Below are 13,368 nucleotides of genomic sequence, written 5' to 3'. Positions count from 1 at the left end.
GGCTACAAAATTATGTGCTTGCGGTAAAACTCTCAACACTTAAGGGCGCATGCAACGTAAAGGATCTATGTCATAACACTTTGAAGGTAACATACAATAAACAAGAAAACCTACAAGAACCCCTTACGTAATTAAAAATATCGAGTTAGGGTTGCATACCTTTGATTTGTTGTAGTAAACAAATCACTTCAATACCTTGTAGTTGTTGGTCTTAGAAAACTTAGCACCAAAAGGATGATGCCTCTAATGACTCATAACCAAACCCTACAACTAGAAGACAACAAATGAGAGTTGAGGAGATCAACAAAAGTTTGTATTTTCTCTAGGTTAAAGTGCACGAAAAATAGTTGACCCAAATGTCTTGTTTATAGTTTCCAGGAAACTTTAGAAACACTAAGTTTGAACATATAATAATATATTTCAAATCAGGCAATTATCAAGTTTCCTAATTATAATTTGGAGGTTTCTAGAAACCCTAATAGGGTCCTCAAAACCGTCCATACCATGGAGGTTTTTAGATTCTCTCATTTGTTCAGCTATTGATTACTGAACAATTACAACTTTGTCCTTGTACCTTTAATTAATTCCGATTAATCCCGAATTAATTCTAGATTAATTTCGATTAATATTTAATCAATTCTTATTGATTTCACATTAATTTATTGATCATATAAATTAACAAGTCAGTTATTTAACAATTGATCTCATATTAATTTATTAATCAAATAATAAATTAACAAATCAACTTTCTATTTCCAATTGATATATTATTCATATAATATATTAACCAAACATTTATTACAATTTATTAATCATATAATAAACTAATAAGTTTATCATCTCTCTACAAATGTCATTCTAACCAAGTTTTAGCTATGAGGGCAACCTAAAAAGGATTTTGCTTCTAATTACAAAAATATACCAATTTAGTTATGGGCTCAGACAGTTTAATCTAATAGTCTCACACTTGGATAAATTTATAACTACAATTTCAAGTATAACTTTAAACCAAACAACAAAGTGTGTTTTCCAAAGCCACTGTCGAACTTTGATTCAAATCAAACTTAGGTCCTAAGATAAATGATAAGCTATTCCTTCGTTCTACGAGATATCATATGAATAGGGTCATGGATTAAATGATCAACCTCATGTTCATTTGTCTGTTTCTTGGTCTCCTATTTTATGATCAAATTCGGACTACAAAATCAAACACATCAATTTAGTTTGGATAAGGCGCCTGGTTTTCATAGATAAACTCAAACCATTGAGGGGCCCAAAGATATCGCTTTTCCTGTTAAGATAAATGGAACGAATAAACTTTGACTATATAATAATACATTTTACTCACTAAATCATGTATGAAATTGCACTTTATAATACCCATTTACGAGATGTGTTGGAGTAAACAAATGCACAACTTATTTGCAAAATATGACTTATACATCTCCGTTGAATAATAAAATATATTATCGTCTTATAATTACTCATGATTAAACCCATAAAGTAATCTATGGGCATGAGTTTATCCAATATTGTTCTTCATTTGTGAACATATCGACTAAACATTACTCCAATGATGTTCCTTTCATAATTCCAAATTCTTGTCACTATCTAAGATGTAGTAGAATTCCAAATTTGCATGCATTGGCCTCCTGTGATGTTGAGGTTATAAAAGTCACAAAGACTGAACCTTCAATATTACATAATGTTCCACTAGAACTTGTTACTTGAAACAATTCCATGGTTATGAAGTCTCGAATTCAAGGTACACTCATCGAACACTTCTTTTGCATTAAAACTTCCAAATCATATGTAAATTTAACAAGCATCTCCCATTATGGAAACATTTCCATATTCCGATATGACCATCACTTCTAACTAAGAATCATCTCAATAAAAAAACGTATCACTATGGTCTGTCCCAACTAATATTATACTTCCAACTATCCACGTGCAACTAGTCTTCCGTAAACCTCATAATGTTTTGACAGTTGTTTAACAACTTTAGTCACATGAAATTCTAATAATTTCCACACAATGCTAAAGGCATTTGAAAAATTAGAATAAGAGAATATTATAACATATGTGATCGATCTTATATCTGACGCATATGAGACTCGACTCATCATGTCCTACATAAGGATTCAAAACTTAAGCATGGAGATCCTCAAGTATGTTCGCTCGGATTTATGGGGTCCCTCTCCAGTGAATTCTCATGGAGAATGTCAATACTTTTTTAGCTTTATCAATGATAACTCAAGGAAGGTTTGGGTGTACTTTATGAAAAAACAAAAGACAAAGAAGATGTATTTGGGCGGTTCAAAGAGTGGAAGATTATTGTTGAAAAACGGGTCGGGAACCATGTTAGGTCGCTCAAAACATAAAATGGATTAGAGTTATGCAAGGCTTCGTTTGACAACTTATGCAAAACAGAAGGTACAGTGATGCATCACACTGTACGAAAAAACACCATATCAAATCGTAATGGCAGAACGGATGAACCAAACACCGATGGAGAATGCTCGGTGAATGCGATTAGTTGTCGATTTATCAGGACAATTGTAGACGGAAACATTTACCACTTCTTGCTATCCGGTGAATATATCTCCATCAACTGCATTTGGTTGTACAACTCCTTAAGAGGCGTGGTTTGAGAAAACCTTTGATTATCCTAGTTTTTGAATGTTTAGATGCCCTGCGTACGCTCATGTGGATGATGGTAAACTAGAGCTAAGGGAAATGAAGTGCATACTCATAGGATATGCATTTGGAGGGAAAAGTCGTCGTTTGTGGTGTATAGAAGAATGAAAAACTCCAAAAATTATTATTAGCAGATATGTGACCTTTGAATCTATTATGTGTAACAAGAGAGGAGGTAGTACAAGTGTTCAACAGAATGATTAGGGTGATAACCCGAAAGGTGGAGTTTGCAACACAACCCCCCATACATATTCATGATAAATAAGGAACAACAATGTGGCATGGAACAACATATACATGAGGAATTCCTTTGGTTATGCTGATACCAGGAAAGACAACCTGATAAAGCTTTTAGATAATAAGTTTGAGATGTACAATTTACGATTCTTGTAATTTAAATGATACTATATTATCATTTACCAATAATAAATACCTCATACAATATGCATACTGTGACACCAGTCAAATTTTGGTCAAAAATAAATTGATCAATAATCGTAATTGCGATAAACCAAGTGGTAGAGTTTGTAACAAGGTTTTCAAAAACATAAAGAACACTGAAATCCGAGTTATAACGAAGAAGTTATGACCAATCGAAAATCCGCGGTAAAACCGGCAAAACACTGTTCAGTGTAAAAAGCGAATTTTCGATAAAAAGATTTTTAGCCTTAACAATCTAAATGAAAGTTGTAGAATATGTTAAACCGAGAACGTTCATAAAAAGAACGTCAAAATCTGACTTCGTATGAGGAAGTTATGATTTTTCGAAGTTTCGGTTTAGCAGTAGACAGCTAAAAATTCGAAATATAAATCGATCGATATTTAGCCGACGCAACTTAAACGAGAATCGAAGGTCTCGTCAAAAGTAGCACAACGGTAAAAAGACAGACAAAAACGGACGTCGGATGAAGAAGTTATGAATTTTTAACGGATTCCCGTCCCGGTCTGTTTAAAATAATAATATTAAAAATAAAGTCAAAATTAGCCGACGAAGTCTAAAAAAAGGTCGTAGAGTATGATTTTACCTACGCGTGCATATAAAGAAAATAAAAAACGGAGTTCGTATGCGAAAGTTATGATTTTCGCAAGTTTTTGGCACAAAAATCAAGAAAAATGGAAAACCGGGCAATTTCGCATGCAAGGCTTCGGACACGTCATCATCACGTGCGGACCTCCACGTGTCACCTGCTGATAGGACCGAACCTTGCGTGGCACCTTCTGATTGGACCGCAGCCGAGGTCCACTAAGCAGCCGACAACACTCGCAAGAGACACCCCGGAGATGCCCCTCGGACACCCCCCTTGCATCGTGGCATCCTCCCATTGGACCGAAGGCTGGTCAAATCCGAAGCCCCCACCTGTCCGAGCCTCCCACGTGGGCTTCGCTCCTTCCGACGCGTGTGCTGCTGACTCATCCGCACCTTCGCCAGCTGCCACTTCGGACCGCACCCTCGCACCCCTATATAAAGGGTGCGAGACTCCTCGGCTAAGAAGGGTTTTTCACCCCAAAACTTCCCAAAATTCACATTTCCACCCCGTAAACTTTCTCCCGACCCCCCCAAGGCCCCGATATCGTGTCTAAATCCCGAAGCAAGCCCCGGAGCCCCGGAATTCTCGAGAAGTTATCCTCTCTCCTGTCGAAACTTTGCCCGTTTTGAGCCGGTTTTTGTCAAACAAACTATTTTCCGGGAAACGAAACGCTGCCCGAATCACCGCTTATCAAAGTGAGTTCATACCCCTATAATTTACCTTTTTAATGGTTTTTAAATGCTTTTTAGGGGGGGGGGGGAATACAATTTTAACACAATAATAAATTGTGTTAATAACTGTGTGTGATAATAATCACACAAAGTGTTTCCGTATGCTTTTAAGAATTACCAAATACTTTCAAAATGACTTGAAGTCATGCTAAATATTTAAAGTCATGTAAACTCCGTTAAATTCTTTGAAAAATGTTTTATAAACTATTTCAAGTTATATATGCCAAAATCATGTTTATATATGTATAAATATATAAATAAGATTTGAAGGGCTTAGGACTAATGAATTATCTTATTTCCTTTTCCTTGTTTGGATGTGGAATTAAGGTTGTATTATTTGTCCGAAGGTCGTTTCCTTCTTAATTATATATATATATATATATATATATATATATATATATATATATATATATATATATATATTATACATATATGAGTACAAAAGGTTACTCCTTTTGGTATTACCACCTTTGTATCAGGCTGAGCAAAGGTGTTCATCCATGAGAAACCATGCTAATCAGATAGAACATATAAATTATAATAGGTATAATTTATGATTCAAAACTAAATATACAAGTATGATTCACGACTGTATACTTTCCAAGGAAATTACCAAAATACATTCAATTATAACAAGATATGTATAATACCTTTAATATACGAACAAAATATTAAAGAAGTAAAGATACATCATATCAGGTTTGCATTAACAAAGGTACTATACAGAGTACCAGAGTTAGCAAACACGAGGTAATAATACACAATTATGGGTTTGCATTAGCAATGGTAGTATACAGAGTACCAGAGTTAGCAAACACGAGGTAATAATACATCATACCGGGTTTGCATTGACCGAGGGTACGATACAAAGTACCAGAGTTAGCATTCACAGGGTAATAATAATACATCGTAAATCTCGTTGTACTTATCTAAGTACGACCTTTTAAGTCCTAAACTATTAGCCAGAATCTCTTGTAGGGAGAGCGTGAATTTGTGTATAGATCTATATGGGACTGACAATCTCGCACCTCTACTGTTCGCTACAGTTTGGCCGGCAGGCCTAGGGTGTCAAATATCATATTCATTCCGACGCCTGAAGAACGTCGCAACAGGCATTTCCGTCATATTAGTATGGTTAATAGAACTCACATGGATAAAACAACGAGTGAATTACAAAGTAATATACTTCTCTTATAACAGTAAGAAAAGTTAATTACATCTCGACCAAATATACCTTCAGTAGCTTTTACTTACGGTAAAAGCTACGTATCATGAAATCAGGTATTGTACTTCCGGTTTTGAACATTTAAAACCACAAGGCAGTACTAGGGATAATACAATATTTTACAGGATTAATACTAAGGTTTTTACTATAGAACAGATATAACTAAGAATACTTTTACAAAGGAAACAGTTTATGGGATTAAACCACTTATACAAAGGAAACGGTTTATGGGATTAAACCACTTTTACAAATTAAACGGTTTATGGAATTAAACTACTTATCAAATGGAACTTAGTCATTCAATCTCTGTAAACTAGTATAACATAAAAGACCTTTAGTAGTTAATTCTATAATTCCTTAGTTATTACATCAGAGTGATACATAAGTAATGTCCGATTGACAGTGAAATGTGTGACTTCCGCCTTACTTCCTGTTCCTTGTTTGGTTGTGGGCTTAGGGCAGATACACCCATTTAACTGTCCATTCGATATTGTGTTATATATAATCAGTATAACTAAGTAATTACAGAGGTAAACTATTGAGGTTATCAGTTAATCACCTCAGGAAATAGAGGATTTCCTGGAGAAACCGAGGAACCAATTCAAAGAACTTAGGGTATACTTAACAGAACTAAAATACTTATGAACTCACCAGCTTAAATGCTGATCTACTCTTTCCAAATAACTTGTATTCTCAGGAATCAAGTAGACAGGTACACTTCCGAAGCTTTTGAGAAGACTACCTAGTACCGTACCGCGACTCTTGTCTTCTACTGTACATACTTTAGTGTTTGAATATGTAATGTTTGAACACTTATGTAAAACTTATACTTATTAATGCAATGATGGTTTGTACTTTGATTACTATATTGCATGTGTTGTGATACTTACCTAAAGTCCTCCGCCCCCGAACGTTTCCGCTGTTCTGGTTTGGGGGTGCGACACATACACTCATAAAAACTATATCGTGATAATCTTTACTGAAATATGTTTTTTTTCGAGATGAATAATTGCTTACTTTCGGAATATACTACAAACTTACGATTGATAAAATTGACGGGGGAAATGGTTTTCATATGTGGGCCGGTCATATACCTTCATGATTCGAGAAATAAAATTCATGGTCGGTTTATCCATTAAAAATATGATCAAGTGTTAACACGAGCTTTCCACATATGATATTTTAATAAATATATTTCTTTTATATTTTAAAAGCGACAACCTTTCTTTTATTGATGTTGAAAAATAATAAATTTTAGTTTTCAAAACATTACGGAAAAATAGTATATGATTCCATAGATGATAGATTGATTTACTTTAACACATAAAAAATAGATATAAATACATAAAAAAATCGATGCAAGACATTATTTGGGCTTCAATCCATGCCTCCACAAATCAACCATCCAACGACAATTTTATCGATCACACGGATCGCCATCGTACGGTTGGGAGTCGAACAATCCAACGGTAAATATCACACCTTTTTCTAAGCACAAAGTTCCATCTCCACTATTCATATAAAACCCCTAGCCCCATTTTTCAAATACACAGAAAACAAAAACAAAATGTCTGGAAGAGGAAAAGGAGGCAAGGGTTTGGGAAAGGGAGGAGCAAAACGTCATCGGAAAGTTCTCCGTGACAACATCCAGGGAATCACAAAGCCGGCGATTCGCCGTCTTGCGAGGCGTGGTGGCGTTAAGCGCATAAGCGGTCTTATCTATGAAGAGACACGTGGTGTGTTGAAGATCTTCCTCGAGAACGTTATTCGTGACGCTGTTACTTACACCGAGCATGCTCGCCGGAAAACCGTTACTGCGATGGACGTTGTCTATGCATTGAAACGTCAGGGTCGTACACTGTATGGATTCGGTGGTTGAGACAAATTAGGGTTTGTATTGTTTGGTTATTTTGAGATTTCCGATTTGCTTCGTTTTGTTGTGGAAATGTATGATATATCAGTTTAATTGAAGCTCGATTGAGACTTGGATAATTTGTAATTAGTATCCATAATCACAAACGAAAGATTTATTGTTAATTTTTCAAGTTCTATCTAACAATCTTGAAGGAGTTTGTTTCTTGCAACTGTTTTATTTGTACTTATTTCTCTCCGGGATCCACTTAATACGAGGTAAATCATTAAAAATGGTCATTGATTACAAAACAGAGCAATCCATATAATAAATACACTACATGGTTCACAAGAAATGTAAATGCATATTTACCAGCTGGTGGATAATATGCTTTGTAGCCATGGACAACAAACATGAGAAAATCCTACTTGACATTTTAACAAACACTCGGTGGGCAAAAAGAAATGATCTTGAATTCAATTGCTCGGGATCATGTTAGATGACCAAAAACACAATCAATCGGGTGTATAGCTTCCGAACAAATATTTTATTCTGTAACTATTGTAAAATCATTAGAGGATAAAGGATAAAGGATAAAGGAATTTTGAAGTATCTTCAAACCAAAGTGACTTAATTTAAGTTCATCCTCACCACCTATAAAAGAAAAAAAGATAAAGATTCCCTTGGAGGCTAAAAGAAATCATTTTACACATAGGCAAAGTGGTCAATTCTTACTTCTTCGCCAAGAAGGTATCCCAATTCACCTAAATAAAGAAAAAGAATGCGCACAATGGAAAGATATATGATAAAGATGACAAAATAATATTGTTACTTTTAGCATGAAATAAAATATGAAGCAATTGCAATATATTTTATTATTTTATATATATTATATCGACATCGTTTTTAACAACTTTTAGTGATTTAAATGTTCATATTTTTTGTCTTACTTAAATGTACGGACACAAATGATAAACTCTTGAATAAAAACAAAACATGTAAACTTTAAATTATTAAAAAAGTTATGAGGTTGTATAATAAATTGGTATTATGGGTTTTCTGTATGATGTTCCTAATTTTATGAAGCTTTATTAGTGTAATTTATTAAATTACTTTCTACTTAATTTCTATAACTTTTTATTTACTATTTGGTTAGCAACTATTATAATGTTTTCGTACCATTTTGGTATAGAAGATTAACCTATTTTTTTAACATCAAGACAAATATATTGTTAATGAATATTCTCACCATGCTTTAGGCCAATGGGATGTTGGTGGAAATAACTTCAATAATAAAGAGTAAGATTGAAACATACATATAGTAACATTTTTTTTAAAAAAATTAATTTTATAGCAGTTATTAACTTATCAATGATTACAATGATTAATATATGTTTATACAAAAATAAATTCAGATTTTAATATTGTCCCTAGGTGAATACGATCATCACATACACAAAACATTCTTTTTAATGTTCACCGGAATAAATTCATACGTTTTGAAAGAATCTTGATAAGAAATATAAATTGGCCTTAGAGATCTAAATGAAAGTCGTAGAATACGTTAAACCGAGAGCGTGCATAAAAAGAACGTCTAAATCTGACTTCGTATGAGGAAGTTATGATTTTTCGAAGTTTCAGCATTAGCAGTATGCAGCCCGAAACTCGAGATTGAGGTCGAGCGATATTTAGCCAAAACTTTCTAAATGAGAATTGAAGATCTCATCAATAGTAGTCCAACGAGAAAAAGACAGACGAAAACGGAGTTCAGATGAAGGAGTTATGAATTTCGAACGGAGTTTTCCTGTCCCGGCCTACTAAAAATAATATATTAATAATATATTAAAATTAAAGTCAAAATTAGCCAACGGAGTCTAAACGAGAGTTGTAGAGCATAATCTCACCTACGCGTGGATATAAAGAACGTCGAAAACGGATTTGTATGCGAAAGTTATGAATTTCTGAAGTTCGGGGCGCGAAACCCCAAAACTGTCGGAGTTCACGACGTCAATACAGTGTTCACGACGTGAACTCAGTATTTATGACTTCTGGAGCCTGACAGACGCAAGTGGCGATGATGCACCTGATGACTATTGAATTCACGACGTGAGAGCTGAAAAATGACCCTATAAATAGAAATCGAGGGTCAGCCGATTTTGGTTGCTCTATCTCTTCTCTCCCACTCCCGATACCCTCTCTAAGCCCTATTAAAACCCCCCGAAGCCCCGGTATCATCCCGAGACCCGAAGCAAGTCCCGGAGCCCGAAGATCCCGAGAAGAAAAGAGTTTCCGAGCCGAAGCTCTGCCCACGAGAAGCCCGGTGTGTGAAGATCCCCCGGTTTCACCGAAGAAATACTAATCTTAGAGCCGTAGTGCTGCCCGATCATCTTCTGATCAGGTGAGTGTGTAGTTACTTTCTTCTACCGCATAAATATGAAGTATTTGCTATGAAATACGTGTTATGTGTTTATACGTTGTTTGTTTACTTGAGATGGTTGTTGGAATGAATGTTTTATACATGTTTTTAAATGAACTAAACCATATATGTAATTTATATCTACGAATATGTCGGGTAAAACATGGGTAGATAAGTGATGTGGTATGAAAGATGTTATAGATAATCTTAGCAGATGCGCTAAATAGTAAATGTCATAATACTAGCAGATGCGCTTATAGGATAATCCTGGCAGATGCGCTTATAGGATAAGGTCGGCAGATGCGCCAAATAGAGAATGTCATAATACTAGCAGATGCGCTTATAGGATAATCCTGGCAGATGTGCTTATAGGATAAGGTCGGCAGATGCGCCAAATAGAGAATGTTGTAATCCTGGCAGATGCGCATAAAGGATAATGTTGGCAGATGCGCCTAATAGTGTATGTCGTAATCCAGGCAGTGGCGCCTAATAGTGTATGTCGTAATCCAGGCAGTGGCGCCTAATAGTGAATGTCGTAATCCTGGCAGAGGCGCTTAAAGGATAAAGTTGGTAGATGCGCCTTATGTAGCAATGGATTTTGTGCCAAGTCCTTAGGTCGATCCTTAGGAATGAATGAATGAAGGATAGTTGATTCTTAGGGTAAAACCTTAAGAAATAAAGAAGATAATGGGGATGGGTAATTGGGTTGATTGTTTGATGATTAAATATAATAATTATATTATTGTGGGTTGAAAACCCTATATGCTCACCAGGCTCCCAAGCCTGACCCACTCAGTTTTTCTGTATTACAGGTAGTGGAAAAAGAGCATAGTTGGACGATGACGAGGGATTTTGGATTATAGATCAGTAGTTATAAATAACTGTTGTAAGGTCTATTTTATATTGTTTATGCTTTTGGTCTGTATCGAAACATGACATCCCGAGATTTTATTATTTAATGAAAAGTACATTCTCTTTGAGAAATGTTTTGATAAAATTTTATCATATCTTGTTTGGTAACAAATTCCACAACCGTTTTCTTTAAAGGATTACTCTGATTTATAAAACAAAGCATAAACAAATCGGTCTTTTCTGGCCGAGAAATTGGGGATGTCACAGTCAATGGTCGTGTTCTTGGGTGTCTCCGGTGGTGACTGGTGGCTTATTTGGGATGTGGTAGTGATGGGTGGTTTTTGAGTTTGGATTTGAAGAAGGGATGAGGTTATGAAGGGAGTGGTGGAAGGTTCATCCATGGAGAGAGAGAGAGAGAGAGAGAGAGAGAGAGAGACGGTGGGGTGGGATGGCGTAGGTAGATATTTTTATTTTTTTTAATTATTCTGATATTAGGAAAACATAAAAAAATTGTAAAAAACAAATTAAAAGGGTATAATCGTCATTTTAAGTTTGACAGGGACAATATCCACAAAAAAGATCCGATTTTGGACCGATGGTGCAAGTTGAAAAGATTTTGGACTCTATCCACATTTTTTTGATAACCACAGGGACCAAATTTGCAGTTTAGTCTTTTACATTTTATGCAGGTAAGCCTTTAAGGATAAACTAGGGGGAGAGCTATATCAACTATATCAGAGCTTGATATGAACCAGGATTTAACTACAAATTTAAGACATTATCCTAGACATGCTCATATGATATACTCCCTCCATCCCAAAATTATTGTCCACAGACAAAAAACACACAAAATAAGAAAGTATTAATTACCACTAACTTATAAAATAAAATGACAGTGTTGTCCTTACTTTGCATTTAAGTAATAATGAGTGGGTATTTTGGTAAAAATATTATTTATTTTTAGAAGTTGACTATTATCTTGGGAAAAACCAAAAAGGAAATACGGACTATAATTTTAGGACGGACGGAGTATTTACTAAACAACAGATATCCAAATCAGTGCGTTGAATGACAAAGACCCCGATATTGACATAACTCAAAATTAAATATTCTTCTCAATGAGTCAATAGAGATATGATCATATTATGCACATGTAGAACCCCACCCCCACCCAACCACCACATAAACTCGGTTGTAAAAGTAAACCCCACACTAATAAACAAGACACTGTCAAAGGGTTAAAGTGCTTGTTGATATACCAATATAGAAAACATTCTTGCTTTTTTATTTCTTTATAGTTAAATGTTTCTTGATTAGGTGTTTCTTTGAAATTCTTGAAATACCCATTTGAAAAAGATTGTCAGTTTTTTTGTTTCTTTGATTTTAATGTATTTTTGATGATAACAAAATACAAAACTTGGTTTGTTTGTTTTTTGTCATATTGGAAATATTTATATAGTTTACCCTTTTAGACAAGTTACACAGGAAGAAGGATAGAGTACAAATTCCTTGGGCTAGGTATTTATACATTGACTATTCACTTGAACTTGATTATGTAATTCTCAAGTTTGGTTATTAAGTAAGTTAATATTTACAAGGTTTTCATTTTTTCTTAAGTATCGGCTTAATAGTATTGTTTCTTTCTCCTGATTTACAAGAGGTGTTTAGTAAGAAGGATCATGTTAATTGGACTCTATGCAATTGTCAACACTTTTAGTTTTTTTTAGAAAAATATTCTTTCCCAGGGACAACTGAATCTTGTTATATTCAAACCACAATGATATATTTTGTTATAAAAATCCAATTGTAATGTCTAATACAATTATCCTCTCAAACAATCATCTGAAAAAAAAAAAAAAAAAAAGTTGGCGTTGAACTTATAAAACACCTTAAAGTATATACATGTTTATATACTTTAAGGTGTTTTCTAAGTTTTTTAATGTCAATTTTTTAGATGGTGTTTACATAACATTTTTGTGTTATGCAACAAAAAGAACGATTGACTTTTGTTTTTTTGTTAAAAAAATGCATATCAAGTTTGTAATAAATAAACTTGGTATTATAGCTTATATAATTCTAAATCAACCAAAACATTTTTTTTGCTTGTTTTTTTTCACATGATTCAGGAAGCATATTTTCCAATTTATTAGCAACTTTCCATCACTAAGACCTTATTTAGAACGATGGACAAAACATCAAGATTGCTTGAAATCGGCTTGTCCAAATAGGAAATTTCTATATCCATTGAGAAAATGGTGAGTATATCTTCATAATATTTCACATAATATCACAAACTTTCTAGAAAATGTTTTTAAAATCTCAAATCCTTTTAATTCATGCGTAGTTTTTTAGGTCATTTCAAACCAAGAAGTAGTCAAATCATTTTTTTAGGTCATTTCAAATCAAGAGGTAGTGGACACGGCAATAAGGATCAATGGGCAATGAAAGAACAAGTGGCTAAAGCCCTTGAATTTAGAAATAAAAAATGTATTTCATGATTAATCCCACTAGCCCCTCAGAGGTTGGTGAGAAATCATAACAGGAAATCATAATGGACTTTTATT

At 34.3% G+C, this 13,368-nt stretch overlaps 1 protein-coding gene across 1 annotated transcript; it reads left to right on the top strand.

The window, feature by feature from the left end:
- The first annotated feature begins 7,219 nt into the window (after positions 1-7,219).
- On the top strand, positions 7,220-7,676 carry LOC145125087 (histone H4). The gene has a single exon (XM_079060576.1). It carries the CDS (start codon positions 7,252-7,254, stop codon positions 7,561-7,563), a length of 312 nt encoding a protein of 103 aa, XP_078916702.1. The 5' UTR covers positions 7,220-7,251; the 3' UTR covers positions 7,564-7,676.
- Positions 7,677-13,368: the final 5,692 nt, after the last annotated feature.

Source organism: Lactuca virosa, chromosome 7 (genome assembly GCF_052849685.1).
Source record: "Lactuca virosa cultivar CGN04683 chromosome 7, Lactuca_virosa_CGN04683_v6, whole genome shotgun sequence".
Classification (NCBI taxonomy): domain Eukaryota; kingdom Viridiplantae; phylum Streptophyta; class Magnoliopsida; order Asterales; family Asteraceae; genus Lactuca; species Lactuca virosa.
This window is presented reverse-complemented; position numbering and strand designations above follow the sequence as displayed.

Excerpts from the sequence above, each read along its gene's own strand:
- LOC145125087 (XM_079060576.1), top strand. The coding sequence starts at position 7,252 with ATGTCTGGAAGAGGAAAAGGAGGCAAGGGTTTGGGAAAGGGAGGAGCA.